The 24671-nt window shown below is 38.0% G+C and overlaps 4 protein-coding genes and 2 long non-coding RNA genes across 7 annotated transcripts in view; 1 reads left to right on the forward strand and 5 right to left on the reverse strand.

The window, feature by feature from the left end:
* Positions 1-2170, reverse strand: part of LOC104778842 (probable GTP diphosphokinase RSH2, chloroplastic) — a 3926-nt gene extending 1756 nt beyond the window's left edge. The window contains exons 1-3 of one of the 2 annotated variants that reach the window (XM_010503267.2): positions 1469-2170; positions 696-1123; positions 407-592 (exon numbers count right to left, since the gene is read on the reverse strand). In XM_010503267.2, the coding sequence (XP_010501569.1) occupies positions 407-592; positions 696-1123; positions 1469-1739 (885 nt within the window). In that variant the 5' untranslated portion in view covers positions 1740-2170. Of the gene's footprint in view, positions 1-406; positions 593-695; positions 1124-1285 lie in introns of both variants that reach the window. The other variant, XM_010503274.2, reaches the window with a different exon arrangement.
* Positions 5207-10999, reverse strand: LOC104778856. Its single transcript, XR_766454.2, has 9 exons — positions 10785-10999; positions 10496-10575; positions 10369-10400; positions 10047-10245; positions 9743-9815; positions 9373-9454; positions 5949-6005; positions 5622-5665; positions 5207-5502 (listed from the first exon to the last, which is right to left on the reverse strand). It is a non-coding gene; the product is annotated as an uncharacterized LOC104778856 (long non-coding RNA).
* Positions 13661-15032, forward strand: LOC104778862. The gene is made up of 2 exons (XR_766455.1): positions 13661-13912; positions 14075-15032. It is a non-coding gene; the product is annotated as an uncharacterized LOC104778862 (long non-coding RNA).
* Positions 15656-18435, reverse strand: LOC104778867 (subtilisin-like protease SBT1.4). The gene has a single exon (XM_010503286.2). The coding sequence runs from the start codon at positions 18355-18357 to the stop codon at positions 15991-15993; it is 2367 nt and encodes a 788-aa protein (XP_010501588.1). The 5' UTR covers positions 18358-18435; the 3' UTR covers positions 15656-15990.
* On the reverse strand, positions 18662-21124 carry LOC104778875 (cation/calcium exchanger 3). The gene has a single exon (XM_010503293.2). The coding sequence runs from the start codon at positions 20745-20747 to the stop codon at positions 18792-18794; it is 1956 nt and encodes a 651-aa protein (XP_010501595.1). The 5' UTR covers positions 20748-21124; the 3' UTR covers positions 18662-18791.
* LOC104778885 lies at positions 21364-24669 on the reverse strand. The gene is made up of 8 exons (XM_010503302.1): positions 24499-24669; positions 23725-24025; positions 23432-23629; positions 23082-23354; positions 22859-22961; positions 22655-22773; positions 22371-22547; positions 21364-22284 (listed from the first exon to the last, which is right to left on the reverse strand). Exons 2-8 carry the CDS (start codon positions 24010-24012, stop codon positions 21502-21504), a joined length of 1941 nt encoding a protein of 646 aa, XP_010501604.1. The 5' UTR covers positions 24013-24025; positions 24499-24669; the 3' UTR covers positions 21364-21501.

Here is a 24671-nt window from a genome sequence, read left to right on the forward strand (position 1 = left end):
GACATCTCATTATGCTGGTCTGGGTGAAGATGCTTGAAACACAGATTCTCAAGCTGAACTTTCCATGTAGAGATTCCCAAACGATTAGCCAAAGGTGCGAATATTTCCAGCGTCTCTTTAGCAAACCTCTGCTGCTTCACTGGGGACAAAGCGTAAAGCGTCTTCATGTTGTGTAATCGATCAGCCAGTTTTATAAGAACAGCTCTTGCATCTGCCATTGCAAGAAACATTGTGTGCAATCGATCTGCTTCAACGGTTTTACACGCTGTATTGTTCTCTCTAGCCAGTTTACTCAATTGGCTAAGCTTTGAAACCTATACAAAACACAAGACATTGAACTCAATTAGCTAACACACACGGATTTCAAAACCAAGAATCTCAATCAATAAATGTCCATGTTCCTTACCCCTTCGACCAAATCAGCAACTCCTGCTCCAAAGTTTCTAAGAATATAATCATAGCTCATGAACGAATCATCCATAGTATCATGGAGAAGGCCAGCAACAACAACAGTTGAGTTAGCTCCGATTTTAGCCAACAACATAGCAGTCTCAACGCAATGTTGAAGGTAAGGATCACCACTAGCTCTCATCTGATTACACACACACATCAAACAAAAAGTTTCAGTCACCAAAAAAAAGCATACAAAAACTGAAACTTTCATAAAAATGAGACTGTTTTTTTTTTTTTTCTACCTGTCCTCTATGAGCTTTCTCTGCTTCATAAAACGCTTTGATAACAGATTCATCCTTGAAGATCTCATGTCTTAATTGAGCACGTCTTAGCAAATCCCTAGCATATGGCTTTCTCGTGTCAACCCCAAAACCATCCTCCATAGGAAACGTAAGCTCATCAACGAGAACAGAATCCGAAGATCCCAATTCGTAATCAACACACGACCCAAGAGCTTTCTTCACGAATCCGTTAAACAATCGACTACTAGCTCCAACACGAAACGAGCCATCGAGATTCCGATCACGAGACGTTCTCATCGGAGGGCTACAACTAGACGAGACAGGACCATGAAAAACAGAGATAGGGCTCTGGTGGTGATCTCGTCTAAGACAAGAAGAATTCACAAATTTCGCAGGGGAATAACAAAAGGAGCTGCTCAAGCTCAGATCTTTCAAATCATCACGTAGTGAAGAGAACTCATCAACTCCGGTCGAGTAAGAGNCCATGGGAAACGTAAGCTCATCAACGAGAACAGAATCCGAAGATCCCAATTCGTAATCAACACACGATCCAAGAGCTTTCTTCACGAATCCGTTAAACAATCGACTACTAGCTCCAACACGAAACGAGCCATCGAGATTCCGATCACGAGACGTTCTCATCGGAGGGCTACAACTAGACGAGACAGGACCATGAAAAACAGAGATAGGGCTCTGGTGGTGATCTCGTCTAAGACAAGAAGAATTCACAAATTTCGCAGGGGAATAACAAAAGGAGCTGCTCAAGCTCAGATCTTTCAAATCATCACGTAGTGAAGAGAACTCATCAACTCCGGTTGAGTAAGAGGAAGAGGAAGACGAAGATTTGCCGGAGAAAAGAGAAGAGAGACCTCCGACGACGATTGGCTTCTGAGGAGAGGAGGAGGAGGAGGCCATGGAAGAAGGAGATGATGAAGACGAACTCCTGGAAGTCAGATCGAGATCACATGATGAGATCTGATGTGGCGTGGAACAAACGCTGCTTGGTGGGCTAGCGTATAGTGCTATAGTCGTCGCCACCACCATTGGAGCTCGTTGTTTCTGCTTTACAATCCTAAGTTTCAGTTTTTTCTTTTTTTTTTTTTTTTTTTTTTTTTAAAGTTTGTCTCAGAAATCAAAAGAATAAACGAACGGAATTAGCTCCTCAAAATCGTCAATTTTTCCCGGGGGAAAATTAAAAAAAAAAAAAAAGTCACCTCTTTTATATTGAAACAAACAGATTCACTCAATACCCACGAGTTCTAACACGAAACCCAGATGTATACGGACCTCTAGGAAGAAAAAAAATAACTTAGATTTGGAGGAAGAAGAGAAGAAAGGTATGTACAATTTATACGAGTTATTGAATATGAAAAGTTGAAGGAAAGGGTCTAATGGAGACAAGAGGGGAAGGGAGGGTGTGCGAGGAAGGAGAAGAAGAAGAAGAAGAAGAGACTTGGACGCTTTGCTTTAAGGAAGAAATTATAATAATATCTGTATTTGATTTTTCTTTTTTTTTTTTTTTTTGTTTCGTTAATTAGAAGAATTTAGAAGAAACCAGTGAGTGTCTCTCTCTCTCTCTCTTGCTCTGTTCTTATTCGTCTGTTTTAAGTTCGGCCGACCAAAGCTTAAACCGAAGTTATACTATTACGCAAATACCCTTTTACGCTTAATCCGGTCTCATTACTTACTACTATTATTAACCAAGTGGAGTTTATTATTACAGTGACTACAGTCTAGAGAGCTCGTTATCCATTATGAGAGAGATGTTTAAGATAGAATATTTGTTAGTGATGCATCCCCGAATCAAAGATCTATGAAAATGAAATGATCTTCCGATTTTGTGTTTACATTTTGATCATATGAAACTTGTCGTCCAAATCCAAAACACGAATTAGAATAATGCTACGGATATTATTAGTTTAATCCCTGATTCGTTGTGATTAAATAGACTTTGCGATAATAATTTTAATTAAATTGATGACACGCTAAAAAAAACTTGATTAATGGGAATCCAATCAGATGACATCGATATGATCCCAACTTCAATTTGCCTATAAAATACTCAAAACTTATAAACAGGATGAGGTGTGATTGGTAACCAAAAATAAAGTAGTACAAAATGTACATTTTGATTTTTTTACCAATTACAAAAGCTTTACTAAATACTTTATTCTTAACTTTTTTTTGTACCATTTTCATGTTCAAATTTTTTTTACAATTTTATATTATTTTGTAAAAATTTAGAGCTTTCACTTACAGCTTTTCTGTACATATTTGGATATGTTACTAATCAGATCCATAATATTTTTATGAAGTAGAGTGAGTTCACTAAAATAAAATGGCTATTGTGTGCTGATAAAAGACATTGTAAAGATGATCTTTTTTCTTTTTTTTTTTCTGTAAGCCTAACTCGTCTAGCAACTAAAAGATTAGTAGTAAAGTACAAGTTTCATCGTAACTATCTATAATTTGATCAAATCTAATTGCATAAACGGCATTATCCTCGAAAATATTCACATTCATTTTTTTGCACCAGTCGGATTTATATACGGGGATATTATTTTTGTTCCTATTTATAATGAGTTATTATTGGTAATCATATTATTCTCATATGCTTTCTTTAGCTTCACGCCAATACATGACCCCGCCATTTTTATTATATTAATAAAACTTATATAATATATATATATATATAATCTTCTTATCTTCTTGGACTTTAAAATAAAAATAAAAAACTGCTCATTTGTTTTGTTGAAAATGAAGATAGACGTTATAGTATAGTGTCAGCGGCAGATGAGTCATCCCATATGCATCATCAGCATCAACTTGATCCATTTACAGTGTTGGTAAATAATGACGAGTGTTGAGAAAACAACTTTCTTCATTATTTAATTATATCCTATAGTGAAATCAATTCTAAAACTATAGTGAAATCAATTCCTTCAAATAGAAGACGCATTCTCTTCTAGTATTTATTACAACTCAGATCTTCTTTAATATCAAAACTAACAGTCAAACAAAAAAAGAAAGAAAGGTGGACAGGTTAATAATGAGATTAAGCTAGGGGCAACAGTGACAATTTCCAATGCATTGATTGATTCGGATCACTTGGTCTAAATACGGAGTAATTTTTATAAACAATGTGGATCTTTTTTTCGTCTAATTTTATTCCCAAAAGGCCAAAACTCTAGAAGATGAATTAAACTTTTAGAAGAAGGGAGTGTTGATAAGGACACACCGACGCGTTTCACTAGCAAGAAAAAAAAAAAAAAATCAAAGCAAGAAAAGTCGCCACGTGGCGACAAGTCGGCAAAACTGAACATGACACGCGTCTAATTTGGCGGCCATAAAAATTAGAAGAAAAAAGAAATGGCTGTCACGCTCGTCTCACGTGTCCATTCCCCAGCATCACCTCCATGACTTGTGGGGATCACGTGTCTTGAGGCAGTTCACGAAGCTTAAACCGAGTTACAGCCGTGAATCTTGTGTTACGGTTGTTGAGAAGGTCAACGATTCCATCAAAGCATGTTACATTCTATAGCACGTGCGTTAGTTAGTCTAACGTATGATATTTTTAATTACAAGTAACGTGGAATTTTATGTCGACGGCGGAAGAAGAATGTACATATTTCAATTTTAGTTGGTTAGAAAGACATATTGTTTTTTTGGTTTTATATGCAGCATTCAGATATTTTTAGGAATCAAATTTGTTAGTTTCGGTTTAAAAACGTATAAATACAAGAACAAGAACGAATGGTCCCTAAATAACAATCGAGTAATGGAATGCGATTTGATTTGCGTAAGAAGCAAAAGGATTAGGTCAGCCATGACTTAACCACGTGGAATTGTTGCGCTGCCTTTTCCTCTCCTTCACGCAATCAGCCTCCTCACACACGCATCCTCCCCTCACATTGTATTATTATTCCGGTTTGGTTTAGTCTGGTTTAGTTCGAGTAAAGGATATATATACATGTGATGCAAAGTGCAACAAGCATCATTAGCCCAATACCCTCTTCAGAGGGCTATTTGAGTCGAGTTTAGTACCTGGGCTAGGCTAAAAAGTATGATATTTGTTTTGGGGCTTATATACCCAATGATATATAGAAATTTTGTGAACCCAATGACTTATAAAATAAGTGAACCTGATGATGAAGAAGAGAAAAGATTGAAAACAAATAATATATGTCTCAGTAGTCCACCCCAACAAAAGATGATTTCAGACACTTGAGTCTCATACTACTCATCATCAGTTAGGTAAGACTGGTAAGTAATCTAATTTTGAACACAAAATATAAGTAGTCATTTTACTTACAAAATGGTGAGATGGTGAAAGAAGGGAAAAGGTGAATTTCACGTTAAAGAAAATTTTAAATCTAAAATTGTGTGCATCTATACTATTAATTGGGAAGCACACTAAGGAATAAAAAAAACAATAAACCAAACATAACATGAAATGCCCCTACCAAATAAAAAGGGACAGAAGAAAGAAAAAAACAATTGAGGGCAAAGAAGTAATCTTTAATTGAAAAACACGCGGATCTTTATGTTTGCCTATTAACTTATTCGGATCTTTCATAAGCTAACTATGTGTCCAAACAAACTGGTTCTCCCAATAATATAAGGTAAATAAAAAGATCAAACAGCTTGCATTAAAAATCTAAGCACCAACATTCTTCAATGTTATCATTTACTCTCCAACAAATTCGGGATTTTAGAGTAGAAAAACTTACCATTTCAAAAACAATTAAAGGTTGAGCTCCGAGACACAAGGTAGTAAATAATTCCCAAAGATTACGGATTCTGTAATCTGGAAACACTCACCAAATCAAAACAAGTTTATATGGAAAACAAATCATATCATTTGAAAAATCGTATAATCTCCAACAAAACAAGGATTCGATTGGTAAACCATTTTAAATAACTTACCATTTGCTATAAGTAAATAATTCTATATCTCTTCGCAAAATGATCTGCAAAAATTTTGGGAATCCAAACAATACAGATTTTAAAAACTTACCAAACGTAATATCAATGATATCAAACAAAAACGTTAATTAATCTAATCCCATAAAAAACATCCTTAATCATATCAATCTAACTTAAATTATTAACTGACAATCTTTAATTTATTCACAGAATATTCTACACTTTGCACAATCCAAACAATTCACAAGTCAAATTCCTATATAAACAAGCGTAGACGACATAAACGATCAAACACCTCAGACCTAGAATAATAAGTCAGATAATCACCTTTTAAAAAGAGATGGCCGCCAATGATGCTTTCACAAATCTCTCTGATCTTAAGGCCTTCAAAACAACATGGAAAATTAGAGTCAAGATCGTTCATTCGTGGAAGCAATGTAAAACATACACTGGAGAGACTATAGAGATGATATTGGCTGATATCGAAGTAAGTTTATTTTTCCGTCAAAGTCTACGATAAATCAATCATTATATGTTCTAAAATAACGTGACTGTTTCATTATTAGGGTACTTTAATTCATGCAACGGTAAAGAAGCAGCAATTGAACAAATTCCAAAGGCTGATCGTCTTCGGAGAGTGGAGAATTATTCAGAATTTCCAACTGACAAGAGCATCTGGAAAGTTTCATGCTACCAAACATCCATACAAGATGACCATCATGAACTCAACCGTCATAACCCGTTGTCCTGATCTGTGCAATGACTTTTATCTGGATTTAGCTTCATATGAGAACATACTTGCAGAAGATGGTTTGAATGAACACATTCTAATAGGTACATCTATTATATTGTTGGGTTAAAATTTATAAATATAGATACGTGGATCAATATTTTTAATATGAGAATATGCTACATATTTTCTACTATAGATGTTCTTGGTCAGGTGGTTTCTATTGGTGACATTACGATGTCAGAAGTCAATGACAAACCGAAAAAGAGATTAGAGGTTGAGCTAAGAGATACAAGGTAGAAAATACAGTTTTCATTAATTTTGGTTTCCTTGCGAGTAATAAACACTAAACATTGCTCTTTAAAAATTTAAAATGCAGAGATCAGCGATTGACATGCACCTTCTCGGGGAAGTTTGCTGACAATATTTGGACAGCATGTCAATGCAAATGATTCAAACGTCATATGCTTGATGCATTGTGCAAAAATTAATACATACAATGGTAAGTTTTGTCAATCTGTTTCGTGTTATATGTGAAGTATCAAGGTTCCTATTTGGATTGACCCGATTTCAAATTATGTAGGCCAATGAACAGTTTCAAATGCATTTGATATTTCCTTGATGCTAATCAACCCAAACTACTCTCCTGTTCAAGGTTTTGCTGGAGGGTATTTTTCTAAACTAAAAATTTGAATGGCTCTGCAATGTTTTGTTTAAATATATTTAACATTACAATTGTTTTACAATAAAATTCTTAGGTTGCCAAATGATGATTTGAAAGTAACTATCGGGGAAAGAAACTGCAATAGTGGGAAGCAACAAAATGACAAGGAAGATTACATCAACCAATTCCCTCGAAGCACTATTTCAGATCTACTTGAATCTACAATGGTAACTATTCATGTCCTAAAACTAAATATTACACATTTTACTTATTCTCTTTAATTATTTTATAGGAAGAAAAGTTTAAGATAGTTTGCCATATCTATCATATCGATATGGAGTATGGCTGGTATTACTTTACCTGTGTAAAGTGTAAACAAACATGCTTTATTATACCAAAAAAGGAGAATGATATCATGAACAAAAACGAGAAGACTTTGTTTGAGTGCAAGACTTGCAATCAGGATGTATCAAAGGTGAACTGCAGGTAACTGGTTTCACTAAAAGTTATTTAGTTTTACCTATTTGATGCATTGTGACTGTGTATAATGAAACATTTCGTTATTTGGGCATTATGTATATAAGGTACAAACTGGTCCTAGATGTTATGGATAACACTGGTGAGACAAAGTGTATTTTCCTTGACAACAATGCTATCAAGGTGGTCAACCAAACTTCCATCGATGTGTTAGGAGGACAATACGATGAGGTTTAAGATCTGATAATCAAATTATTGTAAACAAATATAGAGGCTGTTTTATCATAACTTTCAATTAAATTTACAGATTAAAGATCCAACGATGGTTCCACCAGCTTTACAAGCCTTGGTAGGAAAGACTTTCCTATTTCTTGCTTCTGTAGAAACCTCCAACATCATAGACGGTAAAGCGACTTACAAGCTCTCCTACGTAGAGATGGGTGATAATTCTACAGATGTTGACAACATTGAAGATTCTGAGGTAGCTGTTGATCCTAAGGATGTTATCTCTACTGATGTCCATGTATGTGTGTTATTCCAAAATTTTGAACTACTAATTGGTTCATTTCAATAATCAATAACACGTGATTTTGTAGGACCGTGATGATTTGACCAATAGTAATGAGATTGGGACAAATGTTACTACACCTTCCTCAAAAAGGAAAGATGATTCTAATGAAGATGCTACAGCACAATCAGCTACTTCCAAAAAGATGTGTCTACCATCTATCAAAGAAGCGATTGAAGAGGCTGGTGAAAAGATTGCCATTAATGCTGACCCGTGTTTATATGTCTATAGGTGAGGAAAGAACATACCTAAGTTCAGATTCTATAGATCCAGCTGACAAACGTTATGAGAACAATCCAGTGCTTACACCTGATTTTTTAAATAGTCTAAAGGTCTCTGGAGTACATAATCATCGAATAAGATTGAAGGTTGGTTGTCCAGTTATGTTGTTAAGAAATCTATATCCAAGGGGAGGGCTAATGAATGGTACAAGGTTGCAGATCACACAAATGGCTGAGTTTGTTCTAGAAGCTATTGTGATTACAGGAGACAGAGTTGGAGACAAAGTATTAATTTCAAGGATATTGCTCACTCCTTCAGACACTAAACTGCCTTTCAAAATGCGTCGAAGACAGTTACCTTTAGTTGTTGCTTTTGCAATGACTATTAACAAAAGTCAGGAACAGTCTTTAGAATTATGTTGGTCTCTATTTGCCTAGACCATGTTTTTCACATGGTCAGCTATATGTTGCAGTTTCAAGAGTGACCTCAAAAAAGGGATTGAAAATTTTGATAGTGGATAAAGATGGAAACCCTCCGAAGCAAACAATGAATGTTGTATTCAAAGAAGTGTTTCGGAATTTGAAATAACTCGCTTAGAAATCTTTCATAAAGGTATGATTTTTTCTATCATATTTTCTGTATTTTTAGTAATAAAATAATTTGATGTTTCTACGTATTTTCAATATATAACCTATTACTACTTCTGGTATTTTATAAGGATTGTTACAGTGGATGAAAGGAATCGAGAATGGTGTAGAAGAGTATGGTGCCAGTTACAGAGAAATGTTTTTGAGAAGGAATAACAGTGAAAGCTTATGTTAAGGACCTGACGTCAATGACCAAGGATTTTATCTTTTAAGTATAGATATTATGTGGTTTGATAGTGTGGTTTTTTTTGTTTGAAGTAAACCAACTGAATCTTCAGTGGGTTTAACTTCATTTTTTCCACACTATTCAAAGCTTATTTTTTTATAATTTTTTTTTTGAAATCTTGCATATAGATTACTTACTTTTATCATAAACAATCACAAAACTGAGAGAATTTTAAAGATATGACAAACCAGTCAATTATGAAGCTTGGAAAACTTACCAATTAATAGTATAGATGTCTTCTTCATTGATTCACTTCCAAATTGTGCTGTTAATCATCTTCTTGGAAATACAGGATCATCCTAAAGATTAAAACAAAATTTAATCAGAGTTTAGTTATATAAATTAAAACCGGAATAGTATTAACGGAAAATTGAATCCGTTTCTTATATTTGATATTGTGTTCCTCAACTGTTTAATATCCTGAGGAAATCAATAGCACCCACATTTAAAACGATAAGTGAGAAGTCGAAAATTCAGGAATTTACGGTGAGTTTCGATTATTCTTTGTTAATCATAAAAAAATAAAAAAATTAGACAATATTTAAACGCCAAAAATTGGAGATGAATATGGAACTTGATGAACTTACAAGTATCAAGTGATGATTTATTCTTTACTCGACTGCCAGTTTGTAAGTGTAGTCATCAAATTTCACGTTAAGGCTATATTCAAACAAAAGACATCAATTAGTTTACAAAACAAATAAGAAATTAAACTTATTACAGTAATTTTGTCTATAAAACAATATTTGCTTCCTTTGTAAATAATTTTGAAAAAATCTCAAATAAAAGTATTGTCTTTAATTTTTCATTCTTAATCACAAACAATTAAAAAGTTTAGACAAGATTTAAACGCCAAAAATTAGAGATGACTATAGAACTTGAAGAACTTACAAATATCAAGTGCTGATGTATTCTTTACTCAACTGCCAGTTTCTAAGTGTAGTCATCATAACCAAAATTCAGAATCAGCCTACCACAAAACAAATTCGTATTAGTGTTTTGTAAACTTAAAAACCAATAACTGTTTAAACTTAACATTGATTTCAATACTTATCTTTGGTTTAATCGTAGTCCTCAACAGTTTTATATCCTAACAAGGTAAAAAAAACACAGATTTTAGAAGAAGAATTGACAAGTAAACAATGTAATTTCATAAGATTTTGATAACTGAATATGAAGCAGACTAATATTTAAAGGATCAAAAGTCTCATACCGGATTTACATGGGACAAATTCCACGTTAAGGCTATATTCAAACAAAAGACATCAACTAGTTTACGAAACAAATAACAAATTAAACTTTTGGTTTAAATAGAGAAATAGATCAAACCATTTACTTACCAGTTCAATCAATTTTGAAGAACATCAAAAAGCAGTGATTGTAACGGTAGATCTGAGTTTCTCTTAGAGAAATCGTTGACCTGATTGATGAAATATAAAGAGCACTGTTTAGAGAGCCACTTTCCTAGAACAAAAAAAAGAAAACTAAAATCTGCAAACAACAAAATCCAGGTTTCAAATCCAACACCAAAAATCTATTTAAATGATTGATAAAATCTAAGGTTTCAACGCAAACAACAAATTCAATTGGTAAACAAAATTGAAAAGACTGTTCCAACTTTAAACTTACCCGTTTAGAGAATCAATTCTCTAACCACAAAAAGATATTGATGAAGTATCTGGGTTTTATTAAAATCCAGAATACCGATTTAGATTCAGCTGGAATCGTATTTGTTTCGTTGTGAATTTCGGTCGAAGAGGAGCGGAGAAGAAGAGCCAATTTTTTTTATGTCCTTTCGTTTCTTTTCTGTTTGTTTTTTATTACTACAATTAATCATTCACAAATCAAAGAAGGGATATTATCTACGGCCCAACTAAAATTGAAAATATACAGGCCCATTACAATTTTGTGGGTATTCCTTACTAACTAATCCAATACTATCACTAAAAACATTTTTTTTAAAATTACTACTAAACTAAATAAGAACGTACAATAATAATACAATTACAAAAATATAAAATTAAACAAGTATTATTCTAAGAAACACATATGAAAAAAATAATTTAAAAAAACTCGGCAGGTATGTGCGGATCAATCACTAATATATATATATTACTGGAATCAATTCTATATAAATTTTGAGTTACAAATAGATTTTCGTTGACGTTAGCTGTGAATAGAAAACATTCCCACCACACAAGTACCTGCATGGCTGTATAAGTGATATATCATGTAAGTCAAAACAAAGAAAAATAAAATGAAAAGCAATATCTTTTAGCCGACAAGAATCTTTCGACCAAGTTTATTTTCTCCCATGATCATACTATTCAAACTTCAGAGTTCCATTTAACTTTAATATCCTGTTTCGTTCAAACTGTTTTATACTATAGTTTTTGACATTATTCTTGCAGAACTGTTATGCTCAAATTTTTTTTTTTTTCCTAATAGTTTTAAACAAGAAATTTTAAAAAAGTTTAGAATAAAAGCTCCAAAAGACTCGTGAAGGTAAAAACTCAAGGTAAATATTTAGCTATACAAGAAACAAACGAGGTTGTTCGTGGCACGACATGGGACGGAAAGATAAGCCGAGACCAGGAGCGGCAAAAGCAGCCGTTTCCACCGTCCTGCGCTGGCGCTGCTGGATGGTGGTGGCTCCGGCGTCCTCAAACTCCTTCACTACAGTGCTATAATACGCTTTGATATTCTTCACGAGCCTCACGTAGTACAGCTTCAGCCAATTGAGTCTCATCCTGGTCACCACCCTCTTAAGCGAGAACCTACCACGTGGTGTACTGTTTTTACCGCCGAGACGAACAACTTGTGGCTTACGCCGACGGAGCAGCCCCGTCTTAAACAAATATGGGATCTCTGTCAAATTTTTAAAAAACCTAAAAACTTTTAATAAATTTTTTTTTTGAAAAAATTGGACCCTTTTGCTTAAAGAATTTTTTTAATATTTGGGATGGACCCATGGCATTTGCCTACTCTGCCATGGGGTAGAGACGGCCCTGCGACAGAGATAAATCTTTCGGCGACTTGACGGCCACCGGAATGCGTTGGAGGCGGCAGCGAGAACTAAATGGGGATCCATTGAAATCTTGATATAGATTTTTTATAGATATATGAAAGAAAGTGAAAGATGGTTTATGAAGTACTTCGATTGAGAAACTTTATATAGAGAGAGAGAGAGACTAAGAGTCGTGAAATGTTGTTATGTGGTTAAGTTACTTGTGATCACTTGTAATAATTTGAAATATTGCGTAATTTCCGTAAACTAATATCGTATGTCCAAATCATAAACCCATTTGTAGTTTTTGTTGTTATACGACATATATTCCATCTATTTAGGGGGAATGCCCTATATACCACGTCATTTCACTAGTGCCACACATTTATTTATTTTTTATGTGTATTGAAATATTCATGTAAATATAGTAGGAATTAAATTACGGTGAATGCCAAAGATAAACAAGCTGGTATAGGGAAACAAAATTAGATAGAGAATAGACTGAAAATGATGCTTTGTAACCATTTGACTAGCAAAATGATGCGAGTACTCAAGTTTCATATAGAGATAGTTGATCAATATGGTGAATATTATCTAACGGTGATTCTATTATCTTATTTAAGAAGACTAGTAAGTAGATAATTAAGGAGACCAGTGAGTAGATAAGCTTTTAAGACTACAATAGTAAGCATATGTAGTACTATGTCTTTGTCTTGCTGTGCTTTAGAAGACGACACAATATAATTACGTTGCGCAAAGGGAGCCGATTTGTCTCTATTACCTAGAAAGTCCACTTTAGTTCAATTTTCTAAAGTGAAAACCATTCACCGAGAAAACGATGATATGTGTCTTCTTGACTTATGAACAGTTTTGTGTGCGCGTTAATTAATGGACGGCTGTTGTTTTGTTCATTTATTTATTTCTGGTTTGATGTTGACTACTATACTACTTTTTTGCTCTTATATACACGAATTTTTTTCTTTAATAATGTTTCCACGACTTTAAATTGACTTATGCAATAGTACATTTTTGCTCTTATATGCACAATTTGGCCAAAAATAAATAAATTTTACAGATTGAGTTTGCACATGAAATAAAACAAAGACCAAGAAAAAATAACATTTTGTGTTTAGAATCCTAGTTAACTTATATAATAGAGGAACCAACTAAGGTTTAACGTCAATCTAGAGTGAAATTCAGTATGATTAGCCGTGTCACATGATTATTATAGTTCGAACTGCTGACCAAATTCGTAAAATAATCTTTTATACGGGGTAAGTTGTGGATCGTAATTCGTAAGAGCATCTTCAATAGTGAGTATTCCTATTAGAGTTGCTCTCATTATTGGGCCCCAATTTCCCAATAAAAAACTCATTTCCAAGTCCAGTAAACAGGTCCAATAAACAGAGTATCGTTGCTTTCGAAAACAAGCGAGCAACCCTATGAGAAACGCGACGTGGCGTATGCCCATTGGTGGACGCGTAAAATATTTTCTTTTTTTCCTATTTCTTCTTTTATTCTTCCCGACTCTCTCTCGCGTCTCTCTCGCGTCTCTCTCGTTACAAACGGCGATAGAACATGCGATTCCCTGCAACTATCATCACCTTCCAGCTCAGTCTCATCGTCATTACGGTTGCTTCACTGCGGCGACGGAACCATCGGCGGATGGTGTGATAACGACGGCGGATGGTGAGTCTGATTGCCTTAAAGGGACGGCGGAGTCCACCGGCGAGCGAGTCGCGCACACAAGGTTCGTCTTCTCCTGAGGCTTTGAAATGTTAGGGTTTCTCACCAGAATTTGTATATAGTGATCTCACCAGAATCGCAAACCTTTCTTAGCACAAAAAACTCTTTGAAGTCAAAACCTCCATTCTACAAAATCTAAAAAAATTGAGATGTATTTTGGAGGCAGGACATTGATGGGAATGATGTTGCTTTGGAAAAATTCAAGGGGAAAGTTCTGTTGATCGTGGGTTTAGTGGAGTTGATCATCCTGTTAGCCTATGATGGGTTTTGTCAAGACTCGCTCCTGATTAAGTCGCTTTTGAAATTAGACAAACCCTTGTTCTATTGGGAAGCAATTCACTGTTTTTTTTCATGCTTCTTCTTCTTGTTTATAACTGAGTCAATTCAAGGGAATTGAGTTTTATCAAGGTAGATTTTTGACAAGGTTGCGTGAACCTTGATTGAGTATATATTACTATCCATATGATACTGTTAGTCATTTGAGTGTCAAGCAAAGTATAGGGGGTTCTTGGTTGTATCTATCATGGTGGGAACCAGTTATAGAAACATGTTTGTAGCAGGTTATGCCACAAGTTCCGCATCCGTCATTAGTGATTTGCATTCTAGATAGTTTATGTTTTTTCAAATGTTTGATGCAGGATTTGTTGTTGGATTCTTGTTACAAATGATGAGCACTGGGCAAAAGGGTCCAAATTTTTAAATGGCAACGTGGTGAATCATCATCGTCTTTGACAACCGGATTACTTCATAATGAGTCCCACGAGATTGAGCTATCTAACTACGGAGGAATACCAAGTCCTGGTAGTGAGAGCCCGTCGGGTCTTCTTAATGGACAGAGTTTAAATGTTCAACCAATTGCTGATTTGGATCTTTTTGTTGAAAGGCTCTACAGCTACTATAGAGACAAAGGCCTTTGGTGTATTATCGTAAAGTGGGCTGTATAGAAAGGTAATTAGCAAAGAACTCACTCATGTAGCTTCTACTTTCATATCACCGATGTCTTTCTTTCCATCATGAATGAATCATAGCCTTTTTTGTATTTTTGGATTCTTGTTTTGAAACGACGGTTTTACATGATAATAGAGTTTGCTCATTCATATAATGACCATGGGGATCTGTCTCTCTTTCTTCTTGTTGATGGTTTATCAGTCTCAATAGTAGTACTCAAAATTTGCAACCTTGATTGAATTTTGTATCCTTTACATTGTAGATGTTTGTTTTGTAGTTTAAGTTGAAATTTGTAATTTAAAAATTTATTATTTTAATGATTAAGCAATCTTTATAAGTTTTTCTAGTAAAAGGGTAATTTTTTTTTAAATGTAGTTTATAGGTTGCTTTAGTTAGTTTAGTATTAATTGTATAATTAGTTTAGTTATGAGTATGAGTTGCTCTACTGGAGATGGTCTAAAGAAGACACTTCAGAATAAGTTAGAAGCGAAGCCGGTCTTGAGATCTGAAGGCTCATTAAGAAAAAAAGGTAATACGGTCCACCACCATTATTAATTTTTGAAGCCAACACCTAAACAAAAAAAAAAGAAGAAAAAACCCCGTAAAATATAGGGTACCGAAATTGAATTCCAGGCCCACTAGTCAGACTATTTTGCCCATCACCAACTCTGCTTCACGAGTCGATACTCGATAAACCCAAGCTGACGGTCGATTTTTTGGTTAGAAGAAAGAAACCATCATTTATTTAAACCGTAGTAGGCTGTAATTTGATATCGATTAATCAAGTTACAGAATCAAAGATTGAAGTTTTTGATAATCTTTATTATAATAAAAAACAAATCATATCCAAAACGATTCTTTTTCTGCTTTCGAATCAGAATCGAATGTTTTATTACGAAACATTTGGATGCATGAAAATCAAACTAAGAATCTAAAGTTTACAAATGCCAATCGAATTTTCAGCTCATTCACCCCACGCAATGCATAGTGGGTCTAATCTAACCCTGTTCAGTGAGGGCTCAATAATGAAGTAACACTGATCGGCCCATTAAAACAAACCCAACAAAGATGTCTTTTTTTCTCCATTGAAGAAGAAAACATGATAGAACCAGACGAGCCATCATCAATCAGAACTCAAAAGGACTGAGCTGATGATGATCCCTTACCCCATTGGACGGCCACCGGACTCTTAACCACGTGATCACCGTCAGTCCATTCGATCGATCCGAATTCTTGACTCGGAACCGATCCAACTCCTCCGCCAAGCACAACGCTCTTAAACGTCACTTCATACTCCAACTCGCTCTTCTCCTTGTTAAACTCTAGCTTGCTCGGAGACACATCAATCTCAACATTCGCCGGAGATTTTACTCCGACTTCGTACACCGCGTCGACGTTGCTTCCCACGTTTTTAACAACTCTTTTGTATTTCACAACCTCTCCGGACGATCCGAAAACAACGGCGAACGATGGGTAGTTGAGATCTCCGGCGGTTCTGAGCTTGCTCGTTTCGCAGGCGTCGTAAAGACTTGGATCTTGAAGGAAGACTAGAATCCCCGGAAACTCGTATCCAACGGCACAGAGGAAAGCCACGTACTCTTTGACTTCAATGTCGTAAACCAAACCAGGATTCAGAGCTTTATTTGGATCGACGTGCCCAGCTCCGTGGATGAACGAATTCGACGGTTTACCGGTGGCGAGATCCTCGAGTGGCTCGCCGGAATTTTCGACGTCGTAAGCCGTTGTTACGAGTGCGGATTTGACTGCCGCTGGTGACCAATCGGGATGAGCTCTACGGAGGAGTGCGGCGAGTCCACTCACGTGTGGGCACGACATCGATGTACCGGAGATGATGTTGAATTGGACCCGTCTTGGATCGATATCTAAATCGGTTGGACCAACCAGTCCGGTCCAACCGGCTAAAATGTTGACTCCAGGCGCAATCACGTCCGGTTTAAGTATAACCGGTGTTAAGTGGTTTGGTCCACGGCTGGAGAAAGCAGCGACTCTGGGAGAAGGCGGAGATGGTCCGATCATAGTGCCGAGGAAGTTGATTGTTGCGGTGGGAGAGTCTGATGTTTTGATGTAGTCGCGGATTTGATCTCCAGCTTTAGCCCCAACCATTGTCGCTGGAACTAGATGCGAATCGGCGGTGAGTTCTTCACCGCTTGAGGCAGTGTTCGCTAGAATCATACCTGCACCACCGGCTAGTTTGACGGCTCTTCCTTTCTCAACTCTGGCGCTGCCTCCTCTGTCACAGAGAACGATTTTGCCTTGGACCAATGATGAATTCAATTCCCCAGTGGTGCACAATTTGCTCCCGCAGTCGCCGGAATATACCAGAGAAATTTGAGATTCCGGCAGAGACATTTGAGAATCCGGCAGAGATTCGCCAGCGTAAAGTGATGTCCCCGTGTAGACTTTCCCGTCGCCGGTGATTACGTTTGCGGAGAATTCTCTGTCGACGGTGGACGCGCCGACGGTTAGCATCCAAGGAGCGATGTTCGTCGCAGTTTCGGGACCAGGACCAGAGTTACCGGCGGAGCAAGAAACGACGATGCCGTGCCTCGTCGCTCCAAATGATCCGATCGCAATAGAGTCCTTGCTAAAATCCCGGGCGTAACCGCTACTTCCGACGGAGAGAGAGATAACGTGAACACCGTCCGCAACCGCCTGATCCATGCCGGCGAGGATATCGGAATCGTAACAGCCAACGCTCCAACAGATTTTGTAAGCGGCGATTCTCGCCTTTGACGCCATCCCACGCGCCGTTCCTTGCGCGTAGTGGTACAAACTGGCGTTTGCAACCACCGATCCAGCCGCCGTAGATGCCGTATGCGTTCCATGGCCTTCTGTATCGCGCGGCGATCTCGAATCCTTGGCCGCATGCAGTTTTGTTCCGTTCACTTGCCCTGCAAAATATCCTCTGTAATACGCACGAGCTCCGATTAGTTTCCGGTTGCAAGACGAGGCGGGAAAATCAGGTCCGGTCTCGCACTCGCCTTTCCAGGCAGATGGAACAGGACCGAGACCTGAATCGGAGAAACTCGGATGCTCCGGCCAGATTCCAGTATCTAAAACTCCGATGATCACGTCCTCGCCGTCATCGGAGTTGCTCCAGAGACCAGAATTTTGGGAGAAACCGAGGAAGTCAGGCGTGTGAGTGGTGTGGATCTCACGCGCCTGATCTGGGATGATGGAGATGACGGAAGGATGACGACGGAGTGCTTCGGTCTGGAGAGGGGAGAGACGAGCGGAGAAGCCATGAGCTGCGCGTGAGTAAGAGTAGAGGAGCGTTGGTGGTTGAGGAGAAGAAGGGAGAGAGCGGAGTAGCGAGACGTGCCAGTGGTTGTGAGAGGAGAAGAGGGAAGGCTTATGAGAGCTCTGTACATGGACGATATAGGATTCGAAGGAATCCGATGAAGAAGAAGAAGAAGAAGTGGATAAGAAACAGAGGAAGAGAGAGAATACGAAAAAGAAGGAGAGAGAAAGCTTAGCCATGGCAAATTGGCAATGGCGATGGATTCGTTGAGTGGTGATACTTTTGGTGACGTATTTATTATCTCTTTGAGCGAGCTTCTGAATCTTGTATCTCGTTTATTATATTCCACGTTAGCAATTTTATGAATTATTTATTGGTCGCTATTGGTCCCAAATGGTATTCATATTCCCCAAAAAAGATAACAAACATAATATCAAGGAAGAGACGTGGGTCACATGACTGGTTTAATCTTTAATGTTGACACGAGGTAAACAAGATTTTGCGGTTATAAAAATGGGCAGGTATGACAAACGGACAAACAAATAACAAACACGCTAAAGATTCAAAAATATAACTCTCTCTCTCTCATGACAAGTTTTTGGGTATACAGTAAGCCTCTCATTAGTTTTGTGGGTTAGAGACTAAAACAAGGTTACAATATAGTAGCTTTTTTCTAAGCAGCCCACGGTATAAATCCCATGGCGCAACTCAGCCTAAAAGTGACGAATATCAGATATATTGCAATGAGTCCCATACCTAAGGTTTTGTTAGGTCGCATGTCGTTACGCGGGAGCATCACCATAGCCCAAACCAAACCCATTACTAGAAACCCAAGTGTGTAGAATAGGCTTTTGTCTTTTGGTAGCATGTATGTGTCAGGACTCTTGGACCATGCGCCGAGAAGCATCGACATACCTAATCCGACGAGTGTGTTGAACATTGGACCTGCATAGCATCCCGATAGAGCGATTTGTACACCATCATCCCCACCGTTCATCGTCAATGCGATATTCGACACTAAGTCACCCATTGAGTTTCCCCAAGCAAGTACTGTTAACGCAAGTATCGACGGGTTGATTCCGTATATCTCACCAAATGTCACCAGAAGAGCAACTAGTTCGTTTGCAATCATGTAGAACCATACGATGCTCATGATGAACCCACCAAGAACCCAAGGGATCAAGAATCTTCGAGGTGGGTGATCTGGTTCTGTGTTTTTGTATGCAAGAAATCCAAGAGTAGAGCCTATAGCAACGCTGATAAAGTAAGCCACACCACAAGCTTGGGGACTCACATCGTCTTGACTACTCCAGAGAGACGCCAAAAGGACAGGCGCTAATGAGACGCTGGCCACAGCGTATGTCTTTGACCATGTATCTTCCTCCACCGACGGAATTGTTAACCTCCTTGGAATCGTCAGCGGGATTTCTAACAAGGAAGTGATTTTAGTACATGAGGAGATCTCAACTTCTGAACTGTCATCAACCCATCCCCAAGGTGCCCTGTCTTCATCATGTACACTAACTTTTGCGAAATGGTTTGAATAGATGGCCACATTTGACGCCCACATCCACTGAGGAAGACTCTGTAGCCGAGGTGGACCATCCTCAGTATCAGTTTCAATCAAGGGGTTATGCATTGGCATATCCTCTCCAACACTCGGGGAAAACACGCTTCCTTGCATAGGTAGCAAAGGAGTAATAGCCTCCAGCTTAAACCTCTTAGCATGTTTTCTCAGAATCACATTCGCTGCAACAAGGAAAGCATACACAACATATATAGACACAAACGCAATAGCAATCCTTACTGTGACTTTACCAACCATCAAAATCACCAGCAACGACACAAGCGTAAAAAGGAAGAAACTCAAGTCTCTGATGAAGCATTTCTTATCGAGCTTGACTTCCTTATCCGCAACACAAAGCGAAACAATCCCAACAACGACTGAAGTAACAAACACAGCACCACCCAAGACACTATTAAGACCAACTTCTCCTTTATCTGATCCAACAAAAGCAGCAATACTTGCAAACACATCTGGTGCTCCATTCCCAAGCGGAAGCAGAGTAACACCAGCAACAGTTGGAGGCAGCCTCAAAAGCTTTGAAAGCTTCTCCAAGGAACAACAAAAGTAATCCGCAGCAGTATTACCCAACAGATAAAACAAAGCAACAAGCCAAACACCTAGCATCAGGTAACCCAAGATCCTGAAATCTCTGCAGGAGCAGTAAAAGAAGCTGAGGTAATCAAAGAATCCATCAGGAGAACAACTTGGGTTTGCTTTTAAGAACTCGCATTGATCAGCATAACCCATGTGGTTGTGTAAACCCGAGCATAACACAGTATTGCTGCTACTCAAGCTGCTATTACCAAGACCAGGATCAGAACCATTCGTTTCGATTTGCATCACATGCCTACGAATTACCGTAAACTGGGGGAATCTGTTATCTCCGGAGGCGGAGGCGGAACCAATACCGCCATTGACGAAAGACGCGTTTTTTAACAAAGGGTTCCTGAGAATTTCGCTCCGATCAAAGAAGAAGCAGAAGAGGACGAGAGCACAAATCCCATTAAAAAACCCTCGAAATTTGGGGTTTTTCGAGCTGTAAAGAAAACTCACCGCGCTCATTTTACAAAACCTTTATTATCAACAAGTCACCAACCAACCGTCGATGATCATAAACCCTAAAAACCTAACGGAATCAGAAAAAAGGGGGCTAGGGTTTCTAACACAAACAAGATACGGTATTGGAAGAAAAAGAAGAAAAAAACCCTCGGGGTCCCCAAGTTTCGATCAGGCGAAACGCAATTGAGGATCAGGTTGTGTAAATCAGAGATGGATTGAATTGTAAAATGTTCTTCCTTCGTATTGAAACCTGGAATTTTGAAAGTTGGCAAATGAAAAATGGTGAGGGAATCTATCTGGGCCTTGTCAAAAACATTTGGTGTGATCAGGTTTGATTTTTGACACGGGGATCAGGATCATATCAACAACGACAGACGTGGCATTCTTTTCATTTAACTTTACAACATTCCTATCAGTGTATTTTAATTTCTCGTCAGCACGATGATACATGTCTATATCCGTATTATTAAAAATTTAAAGCGACAGCGATTTTATAAAATGAGACAAATGACATCGCCTACTGAGTGTGATTAGGCCTAGAAAGAGACATTTTAACAATTGTCGATTCCACAATTTGAAAAAGACAATCTTTTAACTCACTAAAATAGCGAAATGTAACTGGATAAACAAAAATTTATCACTTTTCATAAAGATAATAGTCGTCGACAAGTAGTGTAGTACGTATTTACAACTGCAAATACAAATTTTTACCGCCAAAAAAAGAGGAAGGGAAAAAAACAAGAAGAGAAGCTTTTTTTTAAGGATGTTCAATTGTTAGCTCTTGTATTAGACGTTCGATCTGTCGTCTGTAAACAGGCATGAAATGATCGCTTATCATCCTCTGCGATAACCTCACCTTACTATACAATGACCTTGGCGTCAGAAATATTCCTACTCTACCCTCCTCCACCGTCTCCACTGTTGTCTCAGGAGGCCTCTCGAGGGCAGAACCGTCTGCTTCTTCTTCTTCTTCTTCTTCTTCGTCGTTAGCCTCTACGGCCTCGGGTCGTACTGTGACAATATGCATGATTTTACCCGCTGGGAGGAATCTGCGGGATTCTTTCATCTCAGCCGTCTGGTTCTCTGGTGGGGCAACACCGGCCTCTGCAATGACGGCTTCTTCTTCTTCTTTGATTTCTTTTGCCACGTCGGTTTCTTCTTCAGGTTGTTCTGACGAATCGTGGTAAAGGTCATGCTCAAGTTGCTGCCATAGCTCAGCTTCAGTCATCCGCTCTTCGCGTGTTCCGATTTCAGCTGGATCCTCACACTCATCAAGATCAGTTGCTCCGAGATGAGCAGATGTTTCGTTGTAATTAGAACTCTCAGCTTCTGATTTCCATTTCCCGGTTATTTCTTCATCCGTAACAAGAAGAGGATCTGAAGTTTCAGGTATATCTTGGGACATTGCTTCAGAAGAATCTAACTGGTGTTCCGAGTTTGATTGAATAGCAGAGGCTCTGCGCCGGGGTCCCATACATGACCAAGAAGATATGGTTAGTGCAGGACGGGTCAGCATGCTTTGAGCTCTTCTCATCACAACCTGCAAAGAGTTTTGTTATATTTTCAAACTTCTTAAGTCTTAAGTTCTATATAAACTCCAGGAGCATATTCGGTGTAGTTTATTACCTGTGTGCCACTAGAAACTGGTCGTAACATTGCACCAGCACCAGCAACTTTTGCTTTGGCAGTGGCCATAGATGGAAGCCGTGATCCTAAAGCCGTCGCTGAGCGATAAACAGTGCTGAGAATTCGAGTCCGTTCGATTTGATTTCTTAGATCATTTAGCCAAGCAGATGCTGTTACCTGAAGAGGTGGAAAGGGGAGAACAAATGGTTTATCTCAAGAAATTACAACAAACGTTTTCCCAAGTATATAAATGAAGCATAGAATTTAGGGTCTAGGAAGCTAACCTCAGCGCGTAAGTCATCTACTGCTGCAGCAGAAAATGTAGGCACCAGATCGGCTCCGTTTATGACAGATACAATGAAGTCATTCCCAGAGTCAGCTAATTCCCAAGTCATACAGGCAGCTGAAGAATATAGGAACAAAAGCTCAGTCTTAATATCTACGAAGTTATCAACAGATATAACTGAAAACTATTTTGGATGAAAAACCTGGGGCAAATGTAACACAGGTAGCTGTAGAGAGCATTTTCTGCTCCCGCAATATATATGTCAGAAGTGCAGCTGTTCCACCGCCCAAAGAGTGACCTACGATCTGCCAACAACATCCAGAAAAATTACAATGTAAGGGGCACGAGACAGTCTTTAGTTTCTCACATAATAGGTTTTAGAAACCAGGTGAAATCAAGAATAGAGAAGCGGCTACATAAAGTACCTTGATTTTGTAATCTGGATATTGCTCAAGACCCTTGAGAAGACAAGGGGTAGCAAGTTTGGCTATACACCGGGCAGCAGCAACCATACCACAATGTGCATATCCTAAGACCAAATTGCTGACCCCCCTCTCGTTTACAACAGTATGATGGAACGGAACGATTGCTCCTGTTGCAGCCGTCAAAGTGTCCTTGATGCTATGCGTTCCACGGATCAACAGTAGAAAACATTTTGTATTGTGATCGACAAGAACCGTAAAAGCTGGCTTCAATATCTACATGATTCACAAACTAATTCTCAGTTTCTACGGCGAAAAAAGTGCCTAGGAGTTGAGAGTTGTTAAAGTTTTACCCCAGCTTTGGGTTCGTGAATAAGGACGTTTTCCTTTGTAAAGCCAGTCTCTTCTAAGAACAAGGGAAATGGCTTCTTGGAGAAATGCCAACACAGTGTCAACAAGTGCAAAAGATATCTGAGTTCAGTGGCCACTTCTGGTCCTTTAAGCTCTATACTATCTTTACCACCAAAGACACGATCAACATGTAAAAGTCCCTGCGGTTATAAACATACAATTACAAAGATGAAGAAATAACTGAAAAAAAAAATCCAGAACTTGTCACTGTTACAAAAGATAAAGAGATGTTTACCTGCCTCTTGAGGAGAAAATTGATCCCAAAAGCAAGATCTCCAATAGGCCACTTGCCGAGAGTCTCAGAGTAAGTAAAACGAAGAGTCTCAGAAAGAGTAGAGATTGTCTCCAACCAAGTGGCTGGAGCTTGGATAAGTCTATGTGAAACACGGTCAATCCTCAAAGAAGCACGAGTCTCAGAATTCTCATCGTCAACATCAGATGGACCAGCTATTAATTTCCGATTCAACGTGTAATAAAGAAGAGCAGCTGCTCCAGCTGCGGTTGCCATAGTTGCAGTTGCCATGACCAACCTTTCCCTATAAAAACATCAATGAAACAATTCAGAACAAAAGAAATCACTCAATAGAGCTTAGATGTGGAAATAATCTGAAGAGAAAAAACTCAGACTAAAAATAAAATAAAAATCGATCTAACTACATTGGATGCACAATTTCAATCTCCGACTTTTTTTTCCAGAAATCTCCAAAAACATGTAAAACTGGAAAATTGGAATACAATTTCGTAGAAAGGAACATTCTTTTCAAGATATATCCCCAAAAAAAAAAAAAAAAAATTGGGGGAAAAAAAAACTATGCCATTAATAGAAAAGTCTCACTTGCCTGAAATTTCTCGAATACTACAACAAACCCTATACTCTAGATAACTTATTCGCAGTTTTCAACCGATGGAAACAATCCGAAATTGAACATAATCGATTGCAAAGGGAACAAGATCCGTGAACTAAAGAAACAAAACCCTAAAATCGAATCGTAAAAACACGAAATCGAACCTGGAGAAGTAAGACGGAATCGTGACCCTGATTTTTTTCTTTTAGGGGTTTTTCGGTGGAAGAGGTTAAGTTTGCTTTAGCTGTTTATGTACGATATCTCCGGGGAAGGTAGGGGGATTTCTCTCCGACGACGACGACGGTGGTGATGATGATGATAGCTACAAAAGTACAAA

The sequence above is a fragment of the Camelina sativa genome, chromosome 1, assembly GCF_000633955.1.
Source record: "Camelina sativa cultivar DH55 chromosome 1, Cs, whole genome shotgun sequence".
Lineage (NCBI taxonomy): Eukaryota > Viridiplantae > Streptophyta > Magnoliopsida > Brassicales > Brassicaceae > Camelina > Camelina sativa.